Source organism: Pipra filicauda, unplaced genomic scaffold (genome assembly GCF_003945595.2).
Source record: "Pipra filicauda isolate LSUMZ 115617 unplaced genomic scaffold, ASM394559v2 scaffold752_size109752_pilon, whole genome shotgun sequence".
NCBI classification, from domain to species: domain Eukaryota; kingdom Metazoa; phylum Chordata; class Aves; order Passeriformes; family Pipridae; genus Pipra; species Pipra filicauda.
In genome coordinates this window covers 24590-49829 of record NW_024104923.1, presented here as the reverse complement: position 1 = coordinate 49829, position 25240 = coordinate 24590, and the positions used below count along the sequence as shown (strand labels likewise).

At 35.6% G+C, this 25240-nt stretch overlaps 1 protein-coding gene across 2 annotated transcripts in view; it reads left to right on the top strand.

Moving 5' to 3' along the window:
* The window catches only part of MAP3K1 (mitogen-activated protein kinase kinase kinase 1), a 57508-nt gene extending 32489 nt beyond the window's left edge, over window positions 1-25019 (top strand). Inside the window, exons 2-21 of one of the 2 annotated variants that reach the window (XR_005566577.1) lie at window positions 813-963; window positions 3008-3214; window positions 4930-5130; window positions 5927-6043; window positions 6593-6741; window positions 9075-9196; window positions 9991-10072; window positions 10206-10383; window positions 11164-11454; window positions 11897-12018; window positions 13004-13095; window positions 13292-13481; window positions 13786-15058; window positions 15958-16110; window positions 17446-17608; window positions 19097-19228; window positions 20222-20364; window positions 20839-20970; window positions 22372-22824; window positions 23403-25019. Coding sequence is in view for 1 of the 2 variants with exons in the window: in XM_027718323.2 (XP_027574124.2) it covers window positions 813-963; window positions 3008-3214; window positions 4930-5130; window positions 5927-6043; window positions 6593-6741; window positions 9075-9196; window positions 9991-10072; window positions 10206-10383; window positions 11164-11454; window positions 11897-12018; window positions 13004-13095; window positions 13292-13481; window positions 13786-15058; window positions 15958-16110; window positions 17446-17608; window positions 19097-19228; window positions 20222-20364; window positions 20839-20970; window positions 22372-22521 (4048 nt within the window). In the remaining variant the exon portion in view is untranslated. Of the gene's footprint in view, window positions 1-812; window positions 964-3007; window positions 3215-4929; window positions 5131-5926; window positions 6044-6592; window positions 6742-9074; window positions 9197-9990; window positions 10073-10205; window positions 10384-11163; window positions 11455-11896; window positions 12019-13003; window positions 13096-13291; window positions 13482-13785; window positions 15059-15957; window positions 16111-17445; window positions 17609-19096; window positions 19229-20221; window positions 20365-20838; window positions 20971-22371 lie in introns of both variants that reach the window. The other variant, XM_027718323.2, reaches the window with a different exon arrangement.
* The last annotated feature ends 221 nt before the right edge of the window (window positions 25020-25240 follow it).

The following is a 25240-nucleotide window of genomic DNA, read 5'->3' as shown; positions in this document are numbered from 1 at the left end:
AAAAGTCCAAATGGATTTAATTTTATTTTACAGATACAAACATGCTATAAAATTTGCTATTATTTTAACCAACTTCAATAGTTCTTGAGTCATCAGTCACTCAGAAAGCAACTGTCAAGGCCACTACCCTGAATTTCGTGACCTCTATGTCTAGTTTAAATATATTTTAGGCCAGGTTGGATGGGGCTGTGAGCAACCTGGAAAGGTGTCCCTGCCTGCAGCAGGGGGTTTGGAATTAGATCATCTTTAAGGTCCCTTCCAACTCAAGCCATTCTGTGATTCTGTGATACTTACTGTGTGTTAGTTTACAGGTTCTCTTTTCTGAGAAGAGTTGATACATAGGAAGAGGCACTATGTACATAGTTTCAATCTTGTTTATCCTATTAAGATGGAAAATTTTCACCATTAATTTAGATTCATTTTGTAAATTGTATTAAAATAAGAGATTGCAAGCTTTGAATTGCCAAGGAATGCATGAACCATTGCAGCACTTGTGAAACCACTGGTGAACGACATGACATAGAGTAATTTTTGTATTGGTTTTATATTTGTCAAGATCTTCCTTTTTATTGGGTGTTCAATGTTACGAGCAGTACACACATTTTAAACAAATATCCCCCTAAACAGGTATGGTTCAAATGGGAGAATAACAAATTAGCTTAAAAGGCTTGTTGGTCTGTTGGAAATAATGTTTTAGCAGCTGCGTTGTAGGGAGAGGGAGAATAGGGTGGCACAAAGTTTAAGAATGCTGTGGCATTACACTTTAACTAAAATTAATTGTGGTTATGACTTTTTTTTTTTCTTTGCTGTAGTCGTGACATGGAGAATAAAGATACCCTCAGGGGGTTGCAGAAGATAGATGACCGCCCAGAAGAGCGCATGATCAGAGAGAAACTCAAAGCAACGTGTATGCCAGCCTGGAAGCATGAATGGCTAGAAAGAAGGAGCAGAAGAGGCCCCGTGGTAAGTGGCACTGGTGAAAGGGGAACAACTATTACAAACAAAAATCCCTTAAAATTGTTTCTGTTAGAAACCTCTTTTTCTTAAAATTTTTCCTACTCTTAATTATGGTCGTCCTGCCCGTTGTTTATGAGGTGTTTAATAGGAAACCGTGGGTGATTTTCTGAGATTGTACGCGTTCGTTGAGCTTTGTTTTTAGGCAAAGATGTTATCGCTGTGCTGCTGCTTTGGGTACTGTCGCGTACTGCTGCGGCAATACTGCCCTCTAACGGCAACAACCAAAATAGCTCCTGTCCGTTAGGTAGAAACTTGCTAAAGCCAGCAACAAAAATAAAACCCAAACTGAGCTATTCCTTCAGCCCGGTCTCAACTCTGCTAAACTTTGGATGACGGAGTATTCTGTTAGCCTTCATTTAGCATAAATGGCTTGGAAGCGGTTTTAAGAAATGCAGATAGATCAAACCCCAAAATTTTTAAGCATAGTTACAATTCTATTCAGCATAATGCTGGTTGATTAATAGCCACTACTTACCTATAAATGTAGTTGCATTGGCTGATGTGACTCCCATGTACCAATTGATGGTAGTGCTAATTTAAAGCTAAGAGCATCAGATGCAGTAAACAAGTGTTTGGGGGCAGCTTTTCTAGAACAGAAATAAGCTGGTTCTCTTGGTTCTGTCATGAGAAATAACATTGAAAATACTTACAAGTGCACGAAAAAACCAATACCTCAAAGGGTCAAATAATACCAAACAATTTTTACTTGAAAAAATTTAAATACATCTGTGTTAATGCATGGCTTGAAATTGTTTCTCTGCTCAGCCCACTTCCCTTGAGGTTTCTGGGTGTTTTAATACATTTGATGCTCCAGATGCTCAATTACTGTAATTTACATTTTAAATGTTTTCAAGCACTAGTAGCTGGTAACTTTAACTTGTCCGTAGATACAATATTTGCATTCTGACTTCCCAGCAAAGAAGCATTACAGTAATTGGTAGGAGGGGAAAAAAGGCTTTCATTGCTCTTTATACTTCTCTTCTATCCCATTCACTTTAATAATAACTAGGCACTAATTCTAGATGTCTCTTCCTACACATACCCTGAGCAGGGAAAGCCCCTTTCAGTTTTTATCTCAATCAAAGAGACCTCTGGAACTTTCTAGTAGAGTCTGCTCTGTTTATCTCAAGTGTTACTTTGAGCTTCCTTCTAGTTTTGAGTCAAGCCTCTGAAACATCAATAAATGTAGAACTAAAAGTGAATCTGCTCAGTGTGACTGTTTTTAATTCAATTGCCAGGACCTTACTCTTCTTATGTGTTAATGTGGGTCTGACAGACAGACAAATGAAAGTTGTGTTGAAATACTCCAATCCTCAATGTCAAAATTTAAGTGTTCATGCAACAAAGCACTGTATTGGAAGTGTATGTACTCCCTTTACTTAAGCACGTGTGTCTGTCGATGTCGTGCAGCGCTGTGCGCAGTGATTAGCTCAGATACCAGGTGTGGTACAGCTATTTTACTTGTATGGCAGACAGAAAATGTTGGTGTGGTTTTTACAGGACATAGCACAACCTGGTTTTGCTGGCTTGCCTCTAAGTTTAAAATTTTTACTTTGCACTAAGTGTTGTGCTGTAGAAATAGTAGCCCTAGTTTTTCTCAGCTGGTTCTGTATGTAGTGGATGGATCCAATATTACAGCTTTTAATAAGCACACAGTGCCTGTAGAAAGAAATTCTTTTAGTTTCTACTGTCCATATGGGGAAACTGCTGTCCTTTGAACTATCTCGAATGACAATTATAGAAGTAATTGGAGAATCAAATCAGTTGGTGCCACAACTAACATAAGTGGCACAAATGGACAGAAAGAAGGGTTCTTGCTTTTGTGTTGCATGTAAATCAATAAGACAACCCCTATTAGACATTAAGAGTAGGACCCAAGGAATATGCAAACTTTGGATATCTATATAATGGCTTAGTTTTGATTAATTTGTTTTGCTTTAGTGTAAAATTACCAATTTTTAATTCTAACACGTGGTTTAATTCCCACAAGGTCGTGAAACCTATCCCTGGGAAAACAGATGGATCAGAAATGAACAAACTCTGTCTAGAACCTCAGTCTGAAGGACAAAGCACTGCTTCTTCACCTACACAGAAAGGAAGACGTAGTCCTTCTCCTAGCAGCTCCTCTTCATCATCTGCTAGGACAGTTAAATCTGAGTCACCAGGTGTTAGAAGAAAAAGGGTATCTCCAGTGCCTGTAAGTTGCAAGCTGTGATGTAATTTTTAATTTTACTATATTCTACAATCTCTTGCTTATAGGGGCAGTTGGTCCTCCCTCTGTAGAGCAAGATGCTGATACAAAGAGGTTATAGCAGGATATTGCTTGAGTGACATACACAAAACATATCTGATGTGATGTTTCTCATGTGTGGAATTTTATTGTCTATTCTTAAGGGTGCATTTTGTTCTTCATTTAGTCCTGCTTTCATTTTTTATTTCTAGGACATAAATGAAGAAATATAGTCATGAAACACCTATGTTTGCTTAGCTTGATTAACGTGAAGAGGTGCTAGTACTTCCTTTTTCTCTGTATGGTCAGTTTTTTCCTACATGTCAGTTCACCAGGCAGGTATATTCCACTGAGGGATAGGATTGCTGACAAGATTAAGATTCCTGCAGAAAAGTATTACTGGTATGCTGTTTGTGATCCTCTATTTTTGATCTTTTTGTACAGATTAGGGAAGACTTAGACACGTGCATTGCTAGAAGTCTAAAATAGCTATCACTGCATTTGAGAAGATCTGGAATAGAATGTTTTGAGCAATAGTAACTGGCTTAATTTAAGAAGAGTATAATATTTTAAAGAATAATATCTAATGCATTACCTTGTAGAAAATGCTCATCAAACAGTTACGCTTCAGTTGACTTGCCTACAAATTCACAGGGCAATTAGATTAAGAATAAAATCCAGTTGTCCTGTTGTTCTAAACAAGTATTTCCAATGTCAGGAATGGCAGTATATATTTTAACTGTGAACTAGAGACATATACAACAAGTTACAGCACTGCAATGCTGGTCCTTTCCTCTTGACAAGAGAAACTGAAAGGTTAAAAAAAAAAAAAAACTACTCATACTATCTTATTTAGTCTTTGATCCATTTTTACATGCTTGTTTTTATTTGTTTTATATTAGCCTTTCACCTTAAAAACGTTAGAAATCCAGGTTATATTTTACTTAACTGATGGACACTGAATCAGTTATTACTTTCAACCTGATATGAAATTCAGGGGATATAAATAAAAGCTGAAGATTCGATATTGCATGGAACCATTAATGCATCTCATAATGTTAGAAGTGTGAATAACTTAAATGAAAGCAATTTTCTTAAAAGGTTTGGGCCATTGAATTTTTGATCAATTAAAAAAAAACCACAAAAGTATCCTCAGCTAAAAGTTGCTCTTATTATGCAAAAGAGAGAAAGCTGTATCTTTTTTTCTTTTCTTTGAAGTTTTCTTAAACTTTTGGTCGTCATTGAACGTATAATCCCTTTTGTAAACTCTAGTCATAGCACTTCTCATTAATAATGTTATGATTTTATAACATTATATAATAATTTCCTGTATTGAGTCATAAGTCCTGATTATCTTCAGATTGAATTACACTTGATAATTCAGTAGTAATATGGTAAGGCAACCAATGAAGATGTCAAAATAGAAGCAATTTAAAAGACTCCTGTTGTAGTGTCAGACAAGTTTCAGATACAGCATTTCAGTTTTTCTTCTGCTTTCGAGTTTTGGGCATGGACAAAAAGTAATCGTTTTAAAGTTATACAGTCTGAGCAGATTGTAGTAGTTTCAGGTTTTTGGGACTCCTGTTCCATGTCATTTGACAGGGGTGAAATAAATAAATAACCCACACCTAATTAAACATACTTTTGTCCTATGAATGCTTATGACAGAACCACTTGTGTAGTTTCAGAGTGGACGGATAACACCACCACGACGAGCCCCATCTCCAGATGGCTTCTCTCCATACAGCCCTGAGGAAACAAATCGTCGTGTCAACAAAGTCATGCGAGCCAGGCTGTACCTGCTGCAGCAGATAGGACCCAACTCCTTCTTAATTGGAGGAGACAGCCCTGATAATAAATATAGAGTGTTTATCGGGCCTCAGGTAGAGCATGTTTCTTATGTTTTTTACTAATTCATAGTTATTCTTGGAAAACTGTCCAAAGCCAAATTAGATCAATGATTACGGTTCTATAAAGCAATGTCTAAAAGTTGTAATTTGTGCTTGTGTAGTATAATGATCAGCTTCTGTTTTGTAAATCAGTTTTGTCTGAAGTTTCTCTTTAAAAAAAAAAATACTTTAGTTTGGAAGTAATTATTGTTGTCCTGTCTATTTTTCATTCCTAGAAGTGGTTCTTAATTAATTGTCTTAAGTATTTTTGGTTAAAATTCGACCACTTACTTCCTCTATTCATTGGATGCATATAAATGACAAGCACATGACATAATTCCCTTAATAGTGTGATAATTTCATTAATACCCCTAATGAGTTCCTTTTTCATAAACTTTCTTGGTACTAATGTGATGCAGTATTGGGATATATCTAGGCTGGGTAAACAGAAGCATCTCATTTAAGTTTGATGTCATGTTGTGGATTTATGATTATATGCATAAATTCCTTCTAATATGAAACTTCAGTTGATTTAAAAAAGGGGGGGGATAAATTGAAAACTAGTGTTGTAATTGTCTGCTTTTTCATTTGTATTTTTGAATATTATTTTGGGCTTTCTCATTTTCTATAAAGCCATATAAGAGGGAGGGTATTTATGCCTATATATGAAATATTTTGCATAAACTCCTTTTTTTTTGTTGGGGGGGTGGATAGTGTATGTTCTGTCATGCACTTAAATGTGGAAAAATGATCAAGTCAGTAGATCCTTAGCATATACTTTTCTTTGCAGACTTGTAGCTGCGGCCGTGGGACGTTTTGTATTCATCTGCTGTTTGTTATGCTGCGGGTGTTCCAACTTGAACCCTCAGACCCAATGCTCTGGAGAAAAACACTGAAAAACTTTGAGGTGATCAATTTCTAATAGATCTAATGGCAGACCTAAAATACACTCCATGATGACCTTAGGACATTATCTTAAAAACGCTGGAAAATGTTGGATTTCAAAGCCATAAGAACATATGTTTTTAGTTATATCTTTAATTCAGTCTCAAGAGCTCTATAAGTGGAAAAAATTACCTGTAAATATAAGACATAGCTAAATGAATAGTAGAGGCTTGTAGTTTAGTGAGTGATTCAAATCTTGAGATTTTCTAGTCAAATTTGTAGGTCTGTCTCACCGACTTGTGAGAAGGTAAACAGAACATGGGACTTTGGAAGTGATTATGTGTATACTTAGAGCTGTTATGAATTTCTAATAAGAAAACAAGTTTTTGTTGTTAAGTGTTTCTTGCGATCTGTTTAGTAGTAAGACTTCTGAAATTCCTTCTGCTAATGCATTATTGTGAAGGTGAATAAGGATTTTTTTTTAGCAGTAGTTATGCTTTGGTAATATTGCTTTTAATTACTAGCTGTTCACAGCATAAACACAACTGTTGCTATCTTTTTCTGATGTTAGGTTGAGAGTTTGTTCCAGAAATATCACAGTAGGCGTAGCTCAAGGATCAAAGCTCCATCTCGTAACACCATCCAGAAGTTTGTCTCACGCATGTCCAATTCTCATACATTGTCATCATCTAGTACTTCTACATCTAGTTCAGAAAACAGGTTAGTATTTTTTAAAAGGAATTAAAAGCTTTATTCTGTAGTTTTAGAATCACCTACATTCTTTTTGTTCAAAGCTGCTTTCATTTCAAGCCATGTTAAGTCTCTGCATTTTTGCAAGCAGTTGAGTCAAGCATACATTAGTCACTGTGGTACCAAGTGGGCATATTTGTTTTGTAACTTCTGTTTGGAAAGTGTTAAAGTAGAGTTGTGAAAAGAATTTTTTTGACCCTATGTGAATTTGGGAAACAAACTTCTGAGATGTAAGTGCATGACTGAAGCATATATTAACTTAGAAGCCTATTTGTGTGGATTTGTTCAAATACAGCACTTGTGCAAGTGTTGACAAAAGAGTGAACATTTTTCTTTATCTCATGTCTTGCTTTGGAGAAAAGTTTGTGCCTATGACAATATACTGAAAAAATTTTGAGTAACTACACTCTGTGTAATCATATATATAAAAATATATCTATATAAACACAAGCCAGTGTACGTTTTTAGAAACACTTGATTTAAAATGGGTGATTAAATTGTTTTAAGAGAACTATTAAACTATTAATTTTATAGTTTATATGATATTAAATAATGCCTTGTTTATGAATTTTAAATGGTTTTATTATTTGATTTTTTTTTTCCCCCCATACTACTTCTACTTGAGTGCTTTTACATGTTCTTTTCTGTGATTTTGAAAAGATAGTGGTTAATTATTTAAACAAGTAATTTGTGCTTGCATTAGTTAGTGGGTGAACTGAACATTATCTAGAGAGGTCAAACCACAGGAGGCAACCCAAACTGAGGCTTTCTTTTGTGTGAAGTGAAATATAACTGAAGGACTACCTTGATATGTTATTCTGATAAGCATATAATTAGATGAATATATTCAGACAGGTTTAAAATTCTGATATACAGACTGTGACCTTAATTTCACATCGTATTTTACTTATTTTTCTAAATTGAATCACTGTAAATAAATGGCATAAACAAAGATGTTAGATACATAATCTACTCTGGAACTACTTACCTGGCAAGCCAGTGCCTTTAAAGTAGATACCCTGTGTAGCAAATTTTTTTTTCTGTAGGATTGCAAACCTCACTGCATTAGTTAGCACTTTTTACAGGATGAAAGATTTTTCAGTTGTTTGTCAGTACGTCTGGTGATTGGTTCCTTGCAATCCTGATTCAATGAGATAAGCTGCCATTTTGTGTAAGTCTAATTTTGTATGGTATAAATATTGGGGAACACTGAGCATCAGGTTCATTTGACATAAAAGTTCACTCAGTCTTGAGTCACAAGTACTGTGACTTGGACTTATTTTTTGTTTACTGATAATTCTTCAAAAATAAGTTTCTCATTAATAGGTATATGTGCTATGGAAATTAATTTTTCACTGTTTTGGATTTTTTCAAGGAAAAAATAGACTAAACCATTTGCAAAGAAACAGAAGGGAATACAGGTGTATAGAAATAATGTATGTACAAGTTAGTTTTATTTTAAAAATATATTGCTGGTGAACAAATACAGAGTTCCTGCAAACCTTTAGATGCACACCAACTATAACATATATTTGCTATGATTAATAAGAGTTTTGCACATTTAAACAATATTGCAAAAGGTTAAAATCTATGTTTTTCCCTGCATGTTAAGTTTGGAATAATTTTTTTGTTATGTCTGGTTATATCCATTTAAATATTAAGGTGGGGGGAAATAAAATAGAAACAACATGTAAAACACAGAACATAGGTTTTTTTAAACATCTGCATGTGACGTGTAGGTATGTTAGTGTTCATGTGAATTTATTCCATCAGTTTCTGTTAGTGGCAGAAACTTCTTGAGTAGTTCTTGATTTTTTTTGAGTTTTATATATGTTCGTCAAACAGTATTTACAGTTTCCTGTAATGGACTAAAGAATATCTTGTACTCTGAAAGGAGTGTGATGGAAAAGGAAGTTGATAGCTTTCAAAATATAAAAATTTCTTAGTTTTTCAAAACCAGATGGTAGATGAAAAAGTGAAGGTTGGTTTGTTTAAAGAAGCCTTAGGGGAAAAAAAACATTAAGTGGCCAAAGCTGGGCCTTTCAATATCTAATTGGTATCTGACCTAGTTTGAAAAGATGTCATGCGTTTTGTGACTTTCATTTCAACAAAGTGTTGTCTGTACTCAGTGCTTCTCAAAATCTGGTTACTTACTTATTCAGACCAAGGTTTAGGAGAGTGTTTCATGAATATAGTTATCTAGAAGTGACTGTTTCAAACTGCAAGTTAATCTTTTTCACTGCTGAAGCCTGTTGTGAATTTTGATATGCCACTTTTACAATAACAAATACCTCTTTTTCTAGTACGAAGGATGAAGAAGAACAGATGTGCCCCATTTGTTTGTTAGGCATGCTGGATGAAGAGAGCCTAACTGTATGTGAAGAAGGCTGCAGGAACAAATTGCACCACCACTGCATGTCAATATGTATGTTATCGTATTGGTTTTGTAAAGTTCTGGTGACTCTAAATATGCAGAAATATAACTTCGTGTGGTTTTGGGGTGTGGTTGGTTGGTTTTTATTAAAAAGCAGAAACCTTCTCTTAAGTGATAACTGTTAACTCTGTGAGAGTTTGTCATCACTCAGGTACTATTAATATGCTTTATTTTATCGCTTATTCACAAATCAAGTTTGTAATTTAATGCTCTGAGAAAGAAGTCAGTTGCAGGGCTAGGAATTTGAGCCTCCTTTACCTGAGTGAAAAGATTGTCCAATTAGAACAAGGTTAGGAACAAACTTTCAGCCTTCCGTGAGTTGTCATTAGCATGCATGAGAGTCATCTACTGTCAGCTAGGATTATATTGTGAATTATGAAGTATGTTTATATAATACATTAAAGTATATGAATATTTACAGTTTGCTTTAACAAATAAATTTGAAAAAGTATTGCCTGTGTTTGAGGTACAAAAGGAACTGCGTTTCAGTTCATTTCAGTATTAATAATATTAATCGTAGTACTAAAGCATTTCTTCATGCAAATAAAAATGTTTAAATGCCCAGGCTGTTGCAAATGGCTCAGAAGTGTTTATTCTGAAACTAATGTGTAACAAATGTGGATAGAGCCTTTCCCAAATCTTCGTTCGCAAAGCCTAGCCATGATGATGATGATGATGATGATGATGATGAATGTTCTTCAGTAAAACTTAAAAGTAGTAATGCCATCTTCTGGCTTTATACACTGTAAAACTGAAGGACATATTATTCTGTTGCTGTGTTCCAGGGGCAGAAGAATGCAGAAGAAACAGAGAGCCACTCATCTGTCCTCTTTGTAGATCTAAATGGAGATCTCATGATTTCTATAGGTGAGGATTCAGTTGGTGTATAACAAAAACTATCTGTTTCTGGATCCTTCGTTGACGTTTCTAAGTATGCTGAGATATTTACCTCAATAAATGTTTAATTTGTTAATCCATGTTATTTGTTGTTGATCTATAGTCATGAATTGCCAAGCCCTGTGGATTCCTCTCTTCTCCGTGTGGTTCAGCAACAATCTCAGCAGCAATCTACAGCTGGATCACAGAGAAGAACCTATGACAGCAATTTTAACCTTACTCATTATGGGGTCCAGCAGATACCTTCTACATATAAAGATTTAGCTGAGCCATGGATTCAGGTGATTTTACTTTGTAAAAGAAGCTTCAAGTATAAAAACTGATTTTGAACTGTTTTGCTAGATTTGTCAGATCAAAGTTCAAAAATTTATTCTAAATCCTATCAGCTTTACGGTTGATTATTATTAGAAGGTTATATTTAACTTGCATCAGAAAAGAAGGTTTTACAGTCTTGTTTTAACTGAGGCTTCAGTTCTGAACCTAATCTCATGCCTCATGTCAAAGGTCCACGTAGTAAAATTTAGTATTCTTAACTCTGGTTTTGGTTGTGCAAGGTATCACATAAACACAGACCTGGCTTATGCAACACAACTCAGGTAAAAATAAGTGCCAAATGACCTAAATAACATCTAGAGTCTAGAGGTGGGTTCAGCTGAGCAGGGGTCACACACTTAAAAATGGGAGAACTTGTATTTCCTACATTTCTGCTGTTATTTTGTCTGGTATAGCCAGACCTTGGTTTCAGGATTGTTTATATTGATGTCTAAAAAACAACTTTATACTGAATAATTAAAATTCAAAGTCGATGAAACCATCCACATAGTCATCCTTCCGCTTTTCTTAACAGTTTTTAGATAACCAGTGATTTACAATTTATGGTATTTCATTTCTATCACAGAATCTGTTTTTTAAGACACTCCACCTTCTGACACATTTTTCCTTTCAGACTCGATGATTTTTCACTAGAAACATTTATTTCCTCTTTTTGATTGCTCTTCTTAGGTATTTAAGTTTGCAGTATTATTGTTTGACTCCTGTAATGTTGCTTTCTTCCTTGGCAGGTATTTGGGATGGAGTTGGTTGGCTGCTTGTTTTCCCGAAACTGGAATATACGAGAAATGGCACTTAGACGTCTTTCCCATGATGTTAGTGGTGCTCTGTTGCTGGCTAATGGTGAAAGCACTGGAAATTCTGGAAGCAGCAATGGAAATAACACAAGTGCTGGAGCTCTGGGAGCAGCTAGTGGGTCATCTCAGGCCAGTATCTCAGGAGATGTGGTGGTGGAATCCTGCTGCAGTGTGCTGTCCATGGTCTGTGCTGACCCTGTCTACAAAGTGTATGTTGCTGCTTTAGTAAGTAGTTCTTTACTTGTATTTTAGTAATTTATTAGTTACTTCACTTTGAAGGGCGAGGGAAAGGGAGAACATATATGAAGTCAGGCATCCCAGTAATTGTTGTTGAGCACCGCTGATGACTTAACTTTTAACAATCATTTGAAAGTGGGGCCATGAAAATAGTCATCATGAGTGAAAGGACATAACTTCTCTGACCAAATATAAGGGAGCAGTTGCTACAGTGCTAAGTACTGACAGTATGTCTTTCTAGTCTGAAAGAAGACCTGACTAGTTCTAGCAGTGAATATGTAGTAAGCTATATATCCTTTGAATATATTTTGAACACAATTTATGTAAAACTTAATTTACAACTCTTCAAGGTTTACTTGCATCTCTTTAAAAAATAAAAATTATGTAGCTAATTTGATTTCATATATATTGCTTTTTTCCTTTCTCTTAGAAAACTTTAAGAGCCATGCTGGTGTACACTCCCTGTCATACTTTGGCAGAGAGGACTAAATTACAGCGACTTCTCAAGCCAGTTGTAGAGACAATACTAGTTAAATGTGCAGATGCCAACAGGTATGGTGTCTCATGAACTTTATTTTCAGTTGTTACTAAAACATCTTAAAGCTTTGTTTATTGCTATTCAAGTGGAACTAGTTGGTGATAAAATAAAGTGTGTGGATCATAATTACATCATTGTTTTGTTTCTCTAACTGCTGCCAGCAAACTTCTGGCTTGAAAGATGTAGGTTTTGAAGGCAACTGATTGTACTTTTCCAACACTTAAATTTTTAAATACTTTGCTTTCATAAGGCCTTTTTTTCCCCCCTTAAAATAAAGGAAGATATTAGGTGCAGTCATGAACCATTCCCTCCATCACAGTTGATATTGTTTTGGTCTAATTCTCATGACCTCTTTAAACTGTCCTTTTCCTATTTCAGCACAAGTTGTTGCATATCTGTGCCATGAAGTGTTAACATGAATATAACACTTCTGGTTTTTAATTCAAAGGGTAATGTTAGGAGACAGCTATTTAGAGTAAATGCCCTTGGCTTGAGTCTTCCTGTCCTAGGCTACCTTGTTTGTTCTGCCAGACCAACCATTTCTTCTCCTATACTGTAAACTAGATACAGAAGTCCACCAGCTTGAGTTTTGTTTCTCTAGTTTTAGTTTCTAAGCAGCATTTCCTCTGAAACTGCAGCTAGAGATGCCCCAGTAATAGTCTAGCAAGAGATTATCTAAAGTTAAAGTAATAATTGAAATAGAACTGTTCTTATGTTGTTGTATTTCTGAATTTGGCCACTTTTTGCAAAAGGATGAGGTACAATTTGGGTTTCTGTTTGTGTATTAGTGATAAACATTACATTTTTGGAAGTATCCTTGTAAAAAATGTCACAACTATTGGTAGCTTAAAGAATTACAGAAATTTACTGGAATAAAGTGATGTGAAGTCATTTTACACACAATCCCTACCTAGTGATTTTTGAAATATAATGAGTAGAATCTTTTTCCTTGAAAGTATTTGCTGAAAGAGTTCTTTTTTTGGTTTTAATTTCTCACAGTCGAACAAGTCAACTTTCAGTCTCAACGCTATTGGAGATGTGTAAAGGTCAAGCTGGCGAGCTGGCAGTTGGGAGAGAGATACTTAAATCTGGTAATAATAGCTCTTCATACAGAATTGAATTATAATTGCAAGCAAATACACTGGGATTTACCAAGTATCAGCATGGCAAAGAGAACAGTATTCCTCTAACAGTTTGGAAGGGTGATAGTTTGGGCACACAGTGTGTAATTCTGTAAGATACTGTTCTGATCTTTATTTAATCTTCATGTTATCGACTTTTTTATAGGATCCATTGGTATTGGAGGTGTTGATTATGTCTTAAATTGTATTCTTGGAACCCAAACCGAATCCAGCAACTGGCAAGCACTACTGGGGCGACTTTGTCTAATAGACAGACTTCTCTTGGAATTTCCTGGTGAATTTTATCCCCACATTGTCTGTGGAGATGTTTTACAGGCTGATACTGTAGTAGACAGGTACTTATGTGACTGTTACTCTTGTAGTTGAATTTGTTGTCAGCAATTTCATAAAAGAAGTGTTTGTTCTAATTTCTGTAAACAAATAGCATATATTTATATGTGTAGTGTGCTTGATTTATGGAGTAAATGGTTGTCTTTTTTAAAACTTCTGATCTGTGAAGCAATGTGAAAGCACAAGTGCAGCAATAAATCTCCTTTCTACTTCAGAACTGACAGCTAAATACATTATCTTGAAACTACTTTTTTGGCACTAGTTAACTAGAGCATGTCAGTGTATAAAAGACCTCTTCTCTTTTTTTAGGTATAAGAAACTTCTCTCCCTCTTAACTTTCGCCTTGCAGTCAATTGACAATTCCCACTCAATGGTTGGCAAACTGTCACGAAGAGTATTTTTGAGTGCAGCAAGAATGGTGGCAAGAGTGCCCCATGTTTTTTTAAAGCTGTTAGAGATGTTGAGTGTGACAAGCTCAAGTCATTATGTAAGGATGCGTCGACGTCTGATGGCAATAGCAGATGAAATGGAAATTGCAGAAGCCATTCAGCTGGGCATGGAAGAAATGCGCTCTGGGGAATGTCGGCATGAAGACTTTTTGCAGCTGCCTGTACCAGATAACTCTCCAGAAGCTACAGAAAGTAATACTCCCAACAATACTGTCCAGTTATCAGGGAAAAGTGTGAAAGGTTTAAGTGATAAAAAACTGAGTGCCAGACCAGAGGACATTTCTGAGACACTGGCTGGCCTTGCAATGGGACTTCCTGTTCCATCAGTAACCACTGAGCAACCAAAACCAGCCATTCAAACAAAAGGAAAACCCCATAGTCAGTGTTTGAACTCTTCTCCCTCCTCCAGTCATTCCCAGTCACTGTTGCCAACGCTTCTGTCTCCTCCAAGCCCATCTGTACCAGCTGGCTCTGTAACAGATGTCTCTAAACTCAGACCTCAGGGATTTGTTCCCTGCAAAATCCCCTCACCTTCTCCTCAAACACAGCGGAAACTTTCTCTCCAGTTTCAGAGAAACTGCTCTGAAAGTAAAGAATCTGAGAAACTTTCTCCAGTTTTTGCGCAGGGCAGGCCATTGCCATCCAGTCATGTACACAGGCCAAAGCCATCACGACCCACCCCAAGTGATGTGAACAAGCAAGGAGAAACCTTAAAAAGCAGTATGACACTTGACCTGAATGACATTACGCAGAGTGATGGCAATAGCAGTAGCAGTGCAGTTATACCAAGCGAGGAGACAGTGTTCACACCAGTAGATGAGAAGTGTCAGCTGGATGCTAACGCAGAGCTCAGTTCCAGCATTGAGGACCTGCTTGAAGCCTCCTTGGCAATGAGTGATGGCACAGTTACATTCAAGTCTGAAGTTGCAGTTCTTTCTCCTGAGCGGGCAGAAAATGATGATACTTACAAAGATGATGTAAATCACAATCAAAAGTGCAAGGAAAAGATGGAAGCTGAAGAGGAAGAAGCTTTGGCTATTGCTATGGCAATGTCAGCATCTCAAGATGCCCTGCCAATAATTCCCCAACTACAGGTTGAAAATTGTGACGATATCATAATCATTCAGCAGGATGTAAGTATACCTAAGTCTCAGCTGGGGTTCACTGAATTTATAAAGCAGTGCTGTTATATTTCAAAAGTGATATAAGATGCTAATATACTCGGTACCCTTTCCTAGGAGAATGAGTATAAACCATCTACCAGTTGGGGGGGCTAACAAAATCCTCCCATGTTATTAACAGATTTAGAGAAGGTATTTGGAACAGAAACACCATGTCATGTACCAACATTTAAAGTGGTAAAGAAGTAAAATTGGGGAAACCAGGAAAGGAGAACAAAGGTTTTAAGCAGGAGTAGAACTGTGCAGTCTTAATGTTGATTTACTTTGAAGGCAATTGTACAAAACCAAAGTAGCTTCTGAAAGAAAAGGCAGAGTGGGAAGAGATCTTGTTGTCAGCATATCTTGAGAGAAGATGCAAAATACTTTAGAAGTCAGAAAAAAACCCCCTATTTATTTGCAAATAGACAAAAGCACAAGAAATTAGAATAGAGAAAGATGTATTATATGTCTAATCCTTTGTATAAGGTAAAAACATATGAAGCGTAAAACGGAAAGAATAAATTAAATAGAAAACAACATGATATTGGTTCTGTTTACTATAGGTGCAAGCTAAAACCTTAACTAGATGTGAGACCAGAACAGAAAAAGAAGTCATGCTTCTACTTGTGTCCTTAAATCTTGCCTTTCACCTTCAGGTAATAAGATGTGTGTAGGAACAGAGAGCCTCCTCTAAGTAGGAGTTAGAGAATACACTGGTGCTCTGATCTCAGCTGAAACATATAACATGCAGTACAAAGAAGTGTAAGGGAGAGGACAGTCATATAAGCTGGGCTATTTTGTAATGTTTTAGAATGTCTGCATTTTGGATGCATGCTAGTAAACTCAGAATTGATTCTGAATTTAATTTGCAGACACCAGAAACCCTACCTGGACATACCAAAGCAAAACACCATTACAGAGAAGATGCAGAATGGCTTAAAGGTCAGCAGATTGGTCTTGGAGCTTTCTCTTCCTGTTACCAAGCTCAAGATGTGGGAACAGGGACATTAATGGCTGTAAAACAGGTAAATACTTCAAATACTTCACTTTCTTGCGCTTGTTCTTCGGTGTTTTTTTGGAATACTGAATATAAAAAGCTCTCTGCTCTCTCTTGTGTTCCTTGCTCCTTCTGCTCCCTGTCATGTGTTCTCACATAATACATAATTAAAAAAAGTCCTTATGTGCATAGTATTAGCCTAATATATTTAATTTTTTTCAATTCCCTTTAAAATTAAAAGCAAAAAATGTCCTTTTTCATAGGCCCATTTTCTTTCATAGTTCCTCAAAATGCATTTTTACTTTTATCAAGATGATGAATTGGTAACTGAGTTAAGAATGGAGCCCAGATCTCTTGATTCCAAATTAATGCCGTATTTGCAAGATAGCTGTTTAGTATCCCTTTACTTGACAAGAATATTTTTCCTACGGTTTATAAGGAGGAAATATAGTTTAATGCTTGTTTCCTCTGATTCAGCTTTGTTAACTAACTAAAGCCAACTTGGAGGCAAGTATTTTTAATATTTAATTTAACAGATACAGAAGGGTGGCTGAGAAGAGGCCCAAATGTACATGCTTCACTCAAGATTTTTGAAGGTTTTAGATGTGACTAAATTGTTCACACTTGTGATGCCCTAGGTCTGAATCAGTGGTAACAACACAGAGGGAATTTTAGTCCCAATATTTTCTTATCAATTCCAGAATGCACTTATACCTGTAGAATTGATTAAATGTTTTGTAATTGCTCAGGGAAAGAATATCTGTCACCAGCTATTCCTCTTTTGAAACTCTTTTGCTTGTGAAAAAGTAGGACTATCCATATAGTCCTTGAAGCTCCTCTTGGAGAGATGATGATGATGGTGATGCCTGGGGGAAATTCTCTGCAGCATACCATTATTTCATATTTAATATGGATCAGAGCTGAGGTTGGCTCCAGTTCCAGTATAGGAGTTCTGATCTGTCATGTTCCCCCCTCAGCTGAATTTCTGGGATAAGAGCTTTAGTTATGAAACGTTTACCATTTAACTAGTAAAATTTTACAAATAGCACTGTCAGAATCCCATTTCAGGCCTTATCTTTCTTTCTTTTCCTCAACATCTGGAAAGCAGGGGTTTTTGTCCTAGTTTGGGCAGAGAGATGTTTTCCCACTCTGTACTGGAAGAGATTCTTGTTATTTCCCTAGAAGATCACTCTTAATTTTCCGTGACTGTCTCACATGGAGATATGTTCTCAGCTGAAGGGGTTTGAGATAAAGAATACTTGCAGATGGTGAAAACCATCCATTGTTGTTGCTGTACTGAAGGGGGACTACAGGAGGACTGGTAGATAAGTTAGGTAAGTCTAAATATCGTATTTCAAAACAGGTGACGTACGTCAGGAACACATCATCTGAGCAAGAAGAGGTAGTTGAAGCATTGAGAGAGGAAATAAGGATGATGAGTCACCTGAACCACCCTAACATTATTCGAATGTTGGGTGCTACATGTGAGAAGAGCAACTATAACCTCTTTATTGAATGGATGGCAGGTAAGCAACTAATGAAAATACCATTTGAGTCTTGAAATATTTCATATTGTATTTTGCATCACTTCAGTTTGTGAATTTTTATTTTCATTGCTATGGGTAACTAGTATGAAGGTCTACATGCAGGACAGTTGAAGTGGTCGTAGCAATATTCTTATTGGTGCATCTTTTTATGATTTGGAATTTTCCATACCTAATCTGTCATACAGTTAAAGCAGTTGGAAACCTTGAAGAAAGATTCTATTACTTTTCCTTCAGTTTCTGACTCTAAATGAGAAGTTACAAACTTTGGTTTATTTCCAGCTGAAGTGCCTGTCCCTCAAACTGTTTCATTTTCAGTGTACCTGTGTAGCTTCAAGTTATTACTAAAAATAACTTTGCTAGAAAGTTTGGAATACCTGCCACTTGCTTTTGTCCCAAGCATTATCATAAAAATCATGTCAAGTGACATGTAAAGGCATTTAAGAACTTAAAGTAAATTTCCAACAATAGCTAATAAGCAGGATGCTTTGGGAAAAACTTAATCATATCTCAAATATACTAACTGGTAATTTATTAAAAAATTTTAAGTCTTTTCATAATTGTATAGAGCAGGGACAAGAAAATCTATGTCTTTTTTTAAAGAAGTAGTTTTAATAATTTTATGAATGGAATGTTGTTGCCATCCAGTTACCAAGACTAGATTTGGTGTTTTATACATCCTTATTTCTTGTAAAAGAAGGCATTGCACCTTAACTTGCATTCATTGGGAGAAACAACTTAGCAATACAAGACTGGTAACAAGCAAGCCCAAGTATGTGTTATCACAAGAAGTAGTGCAGGAAGTATTTTCCAAAAATTAAGAGTGTTTAACTTCTTAATTAATTTTTTTTAAAATATTATTTAGATAATGAAATGTCAGGAATTGTGTTTACCTCATTCCAGCCCGAGTTATGTTAGCATACTTCGAGAGGCACAATGTAAATCCAAAATCTTGAGAATCTTAGAGACCGATTTTTGGAAAATAGGGGGAGGATACTGCTTTTCCTTGCTTGTCTGCTTAGTTCTTTGTAGTAGTACTTGTATGGTAACAAAGGTAAATTAAGATCTTCAGAGGGAGTGCTTACTGGAGGCTGTGCATATCTATTGCCCCAAGAAAAGCTAGTGTTCTGCTGCTCACACATTAATGTGAAGTGTGGATAAAATGCAGGTTTTTTTATCAGCAAAAGTACTTTGTACACTAGGGATTTGTACATTCTTTTAAGGAAGTATAAAATTATTAGGAAGCGTGAGGATTTGTGTCTTTAATGTGTATGATTCCATATAGAAAGTAATTAAGGGACAAAGTATATTACTTTTTGCCAATGAAACTCTTAATTTTTAGGGGGTAGGGAGTGAAAAATTAGTTATAAATTAGAAATACTAATACCAAGTTCCAATTTTAGGAGGCAGTGTTGCATTCTAGTAATAGAAAGTCCAAATGTTGATAGAATGTACTGTTTTATCTTTTAGGGGGTTCAGTTGCTCATTTGTTAAGTAAATATGGAGCCTTCAAAGAATCGGTAATTATTAACTACACAGAACAACTGTTACGTGGCCTTTCTTACCTCCATGAGAATCAGATAATCCATAGAGATGTTAAAGGTGAGAATTACTGAGAATGTCTTTTAACAAGGAATATTCATAAAGCGACATCTGTTTTGGCCTGAGACCTATTGCTTCTCTTGCTTCTGATGGGATTGTCTGGTCATTCTTAAGAACCTTTAATTACTGAAATTAATCAAAATGTTACTGAAATGAATCAAGATGTTCACAGCATGCTTAGGGATATTTGCTACCCCTGCTGACAGTTTGGAAAATTTGTTTTTCTTAATTGATTAAAATAAGATATGAAGTTGCCACATAGTTTTAGAGACTGCTACTTAAATTAATGTAAATGTTTACACTGAAATGATAATAAAATCTGTGAACAAGCCAAGATAAAGAGACGAGTTTTCCAATTATAGGAATATTATGATGAGTTTTCTTCCTTCATCCTAATTGAATATAAATACAGTTGTACCTTGAGAAGAATGTGGACTTCACTGGGAAGTACCAGTCTTAATCAACTTGTCCCTTTAATGTTACTATAGCTGTCCATGAAGTGGAGATACGTCTGTAAAAGTAGCAATGTATCAATGGCAAATACTTGCCTTTACTAATTCTTCTTAAAACAGTAAAGATTTCAATTGCCCTGTAATTCTCTTCAAAGCAACTCAAAGTTGCTTGATAATGAAATAAGTTTAAATTTCATGAGGAGCTGCAGGCAAGTAAAATCTCCAGGGTTTTAGGTCACCATTTTCTTGCATTATTCCATCTCCAGGCATTGTTCCAGAATCCTGTGTTTGCCCTAGTTTGAAAGTTTGATTACTTCTGTTAATCTCTCAAGTGGCCTCAAGCTGTGTGCAGTATCATTCAGGCATAACAGAAAAGTGACATTATTAGACCTCGTTCTTGATTTTTAGACTTCTTTGATAGTGGGGAATATTAACCTAGTTATAATTTTGAAATGGAGGGAGGAAAAGCGTCGACTGTCTGTTCATCCTTTTGCCTTTAACAGAAAGCCAACTAGCAGTATTTTTATTGTGCTGTTGACAGGTGCCAATTTGCTAATTGACAGCACAGGTCATAGATTAAGAATTGCTGATTTTGGAGCTGCAGCCAGGTTGGCATCAAAAGGAACTGGTGCTGGGGAATTTCAGGGACAGTTGTTGGGAACTATTGCATTTATGGCACCGGAGGTAAGACACTAGCTTTAGAAGTTATTTCAAAAAGTTTGTTTGAACTCTTTAAGCTGATTCATATGGCTAAATAACAGAAAATTGCTGTATATGCTTCAAATGTGTCTTAAATGCCTTGGTTCTAAAGATTAGGAATGATTCCAATATAGCAATCATGACTGCTGTCAAGATTGTTGTAGGTACTTTGCTACAAGATACGCCCATCACAAGTGTTGTTACTAAAGCCCAAATGGCCATTTGTTCAAAAGCTGTTGTAAGGTACTTTGTTTTGCCACTTGATGAGGCATTTTATTTACTAGATCTCTAGACCTGTATAAATCTTAAGGCATTTACATCACTGATAACTTTCTCATCCTGAAATGTTAATCAGTATACACTTGGTTGATGATTTTTTTGGGTTTTGCTTCTAAATTACTTAAGAGTTAAGAGACTTTGAAGCATATAATCTGATCTTCTGTCTGCCTTTACGTTCAGGTTCTGAGAGGTCAGCAGTATGGTAGAAGCTGTGATGTGTGGAGCGTTGGCTGTGTTGTTATAGAAATGGCTTGTGCTAAACCTCCTTGGAATGCAGAGAAACACTCCAATCATCTTGCTCTGATATTTAAGGTGAGGTATTTTGTTACTGCCATTATTCTACAACAGACAACAAATTGTATACAGCAACATGAATTTTAGAAAAGTATACAAGTATCAGCAGTCGTTGCAATTGCTCTTTTTTATATTGGATCTGTTAGTACAAAACAGTACTGGTACCAACATAACCCTACTTGCTTGTTTAAAAATAGATACCAACATAATAATATGCCGAGTCATAGAATTGTAGAAAAGTTTATATTAGAAGGGACCTTAAAGATCTTCTAGTTCTACCTTTCCTTCTGCCATGTGCAGGGACACCTTCCACTAGGCCAAGTTGCTCAAAAAGGTCAGTTCTAAGATATAAATACATAGTGTAACAGGCTAAAAAAAGAAAAATCAAGAATAGAGTTGATCTTCACTCTAGGCAGAAAATTGGGATTTTAACTTTTTCTTACAATCCTGTAAAATACAGGACCAAAAGGAGGTTTTGTACCATTTAAGTGTGTATTCATATTTCACAGTGGGGAGAATATTTTGGTAAAAACCTACTGTTCCAAGTTCAGATTTTGCTGAAAGATATTTACCATTATGCCATGCTATACATGATTATTGCCCCTTCCTTTTCTCAGTCATCCATCTTGGCATTCATGTTTCTTACTGAAATCAGTTAGGTATATTTAATTCTAAAAGTCTAGTTGAATTTTAGGTTTGAATGAATAAAATACTGCTGCAAAGTGATCATCGGGATTCTCACTATCATGAATGAAGAAAGTGTTTGTACTAAAGAGAACTAGCACAGCAGTATTCAGATATGTTCTAATTAAGTACAAATCACTTGTGATAAGACATGTAATTGTCATGGTTCTGTGTCTTTGTGAATCTAGTAGTGCCACGCTAGTGTGCTCAGTCATCTTGCTTAATTTGATCTAGAGAAAATAAAAATTAATTTGATTGGGGGAGATCTGCATCTGTCTGAGAAATACTGCCATTTGGGGTGGTAGCAGAAATACAGTAAAGATAGTGCAAGAGAGCATACCCAGCTTAAAATATTGTAAAGTAACATCTCTCAGCTTAATCTGTCTCCATGTTGGCTTATGCCAGTTAACAGTGAAGGCAACTAATAGACTAAAGAATACCTGTATGTGTGGCATTAGAGCTTTTCCTAGGCCTGCTCAGCACGTGGTCGCTGCAGAATCTTGCTATAAGGAGAAAATTTAGAGAAAAGTATAAGGAGGGTCAGACTGTGAAAAGCAATAGGCACAAGGACATCTTAAACTGAAAGTAGTAATGTAGTCTTCAAACTGCAGTAGGAAATATGCTGAATGGAGAAAATTTCATAAATATAACTCATCAGCTGAAGTGATGAGCTTGTCGGAGGTAGAAGAAGGGGCTTAATTGCTGAGTTCTAAAAAGTTGTTTTCCTTTGTTCAGATTGCTAGTGCAACTACTGCTCCATCTATCCCTACACATCTGTCTCCAGGCTTGAAAGATGTGACTCTTCGGTGTTTAGAACTTCAACCTCAGGACAGACCCCCGTCAAGGGAGCTGCTGAAACACCCAGTCTTCCGTACTACATGGTAGCTACTTATGTGTAAGGCTGAAATACTGAAGAAAATGCTACTTAACATACAATAACTGTCTTGCAGTGCAGTTAAGCGCAGCAAATTTTATTTTTCTCTGGCCTTAATGATAGATACATCAAGAAGTTATGGCCAGTAGGGGATCCTGCCTAAGTATGTGATTGACAAATCAAGATCTTTACCTAAGCTCAGTATGCAACATCTGACAATTTGTGCAGAGATTTGTAAACTGTGCCTTTTCAAACATCTGGCTCTATGTGAATACAAAAGCATTTTTCCTTAAATCTGCAAGATTATCTAGCAGGTAAGTAATTTTTAATTTTATTTGGAGCACTTTTTCAGCAATATTAGCAGCTGAGAGGCTCAAGATCTATTTTAATATAGCTATCACTGTTTCCATTTCACATCATGTAGATGTTCTGCAATTAGTAAGTTTTCAGTACTGGTTAAAAGGACATTCTGTATTTGTCCTTTTACATGATGTTCTCTGAGTAACAAATCCAAATATTGATGGAAACTTTAAAAAAAAGGCATATTGCCTTCCTATAAAGTAAGAGCAGGCACTAGTGGTTCACTGTGCATTTACTGGCCATGTAATTTCTCTTGAAATTAAAGTTTGTTTTCTTTGTATTTTTAATTTTTGTGAAAAGGGGATATTTTAGTCTTTAGACAAAAAAATGCAAACTGTGTCATGGAATATTTTCCTGACACAAGAGTTTTAAAACCAGATTTGCTGGATATCTGGAATAAAATGCCACCTTCAACAAGGATGTGTTGAGGGCTCTGATAGTATAGGTTATTTAATAAACAAGATTGTTCTGTATAAAGCAACTTAGTCTGAATCATGCTAGAAGTTGTTGAGCCTTTTTTATTTTCATATAGCAGTTTCTTCTGGCAAATCACGTAGAGAAGTTTCATGTCAAAGGCCTCTCCAAACCCAGCTCCCACTAAAGTTTTTATGGGAGGCTTTGTCATCTACTTCAGCGTGAGCAGGTGCCAAATGTGCAAATCTCATTCTTTGTGTAAAGAAACTGAGGTTACATTCTCTACTGATAAGTTTTACCTGCTGTTTTCCTTCTGCCATACATCATCTATTTACTGTAGCCTTTAGTGGTAATTAATTTGAAAATGTTAAAAATATTACTGTAAGAAAGGTATTTATTTTAACAAGAAACAAACTTTGACTTGAAGAGCAAGATAAAGTAAAATGTGAAGTAAAGCTTCACCTGTAGTGCAAAATTTGTGGGTTTTTTTAGCAGCTGTGGATTTTTTTTTAAACAGTTTTTAAAATTATTTTAAAGGCAGGTTTTTAGATTCTGATGCATGTAATACTGAAGGAAAATGGCAGATTTTTCTTTTGCTTTTTTAAAAATGGGGATCTTTTTTAATCTAATACTGATTGTGTTTAATTCATTTTGGAAAAAATACTGTTCATGTTATAACTCTTCAGAAGCCAGTTGGATTGTTGGACTCAAATAGAATTGGTTATTTTCAAAAACTCAGGACAAACTAAATAAGCTATAGTACCTTAAAAATGTATAATACAAATTGGAAGTAAAACATCTTAAAGATAAGTTTACATGAATTATAGTGCTCATACTAATAAAAAAAAAAAGGCAGTGTCATCAGTTGTGAATGTATTTCTTTTGGAAATTTTACATTCCTTTGTTTTGGATGATTGGCAGACTTTGAAGAGTTAAAAAGATAATACTGAAATGTGAAGTTTGGTAGCTCTGTTTTGTACTTGACTTTTTTTTTGACCACTTTAGAATTTCTCATTCTAATAAGATTATTTCCAAGTCTTATGTGCAAGCTTTAAAGGATGCACTCTTGCCAATTCGTGTACTGGAAGATCAGTTGTCAGATTAATACTGTTTCTGGCAGAAATGTAAACTGTATAAACTGATGAACCTCAGCTAATCAGTATTACTTTGTAGATCACTATGCCTACCACATTTCAAACTCAAACTGCCTCTTAGGTGTCCAAATGCATTTGTTTGAGTTTGTGTTTCGCTCAGCTTGCTGGTAATTGTGGTGTTTTTAAAAATGCAGATGTGATGTAATATTCTTATTTTCTTTGGATCAAAGCTGGACTGAAAATTGTATTGTGTAATTATTTTTTTGTGTTCTTAATGTTATTTGGTACTTAAGTTGTAAATAACGTCTACTGCTGTTTATTCCAGTTTCTACTACCTCAGGTGTCCTATAGAGTTTCTTCTACCAAAGTTCACTTTCACAATGAAATTATATTTGCTATGTGACTGATTCCTAAGACTTCCAGGGCTTAAGGGCTAACTTCTATTAGCACCTTACTGTGCAAGCAAATTTTACGGAAATCTCTGGGTTAAGAAATTTGGCTTCGTTGTATCCTTTGTTATTTTAAATATATCGAGATATTTTAATTAAAAGTTTTTACCCCATTGAACCAATTTTATATAGTATAATTTGTACGTATTTTGGTGTTTTTGTCTTTATAGTAAATAAAAGTTTTTGAACAAATCTTGTCCTTTGCTTATTAAAATGTCAATATGTTCAGTTTACTGATGTGAGGAAAATATTTCTGGTACACTTGACTGTTTATACACAAGTTTGTACACCACACTTGGTATATCAAGACTTGTTTTCTAATATTAAATAACACATGAACGAGTTTTGGCCAATATATATCTATCTATATCTATAACTTGGCTGTATCGATAAAGAATGGTTAGATAAGGGGC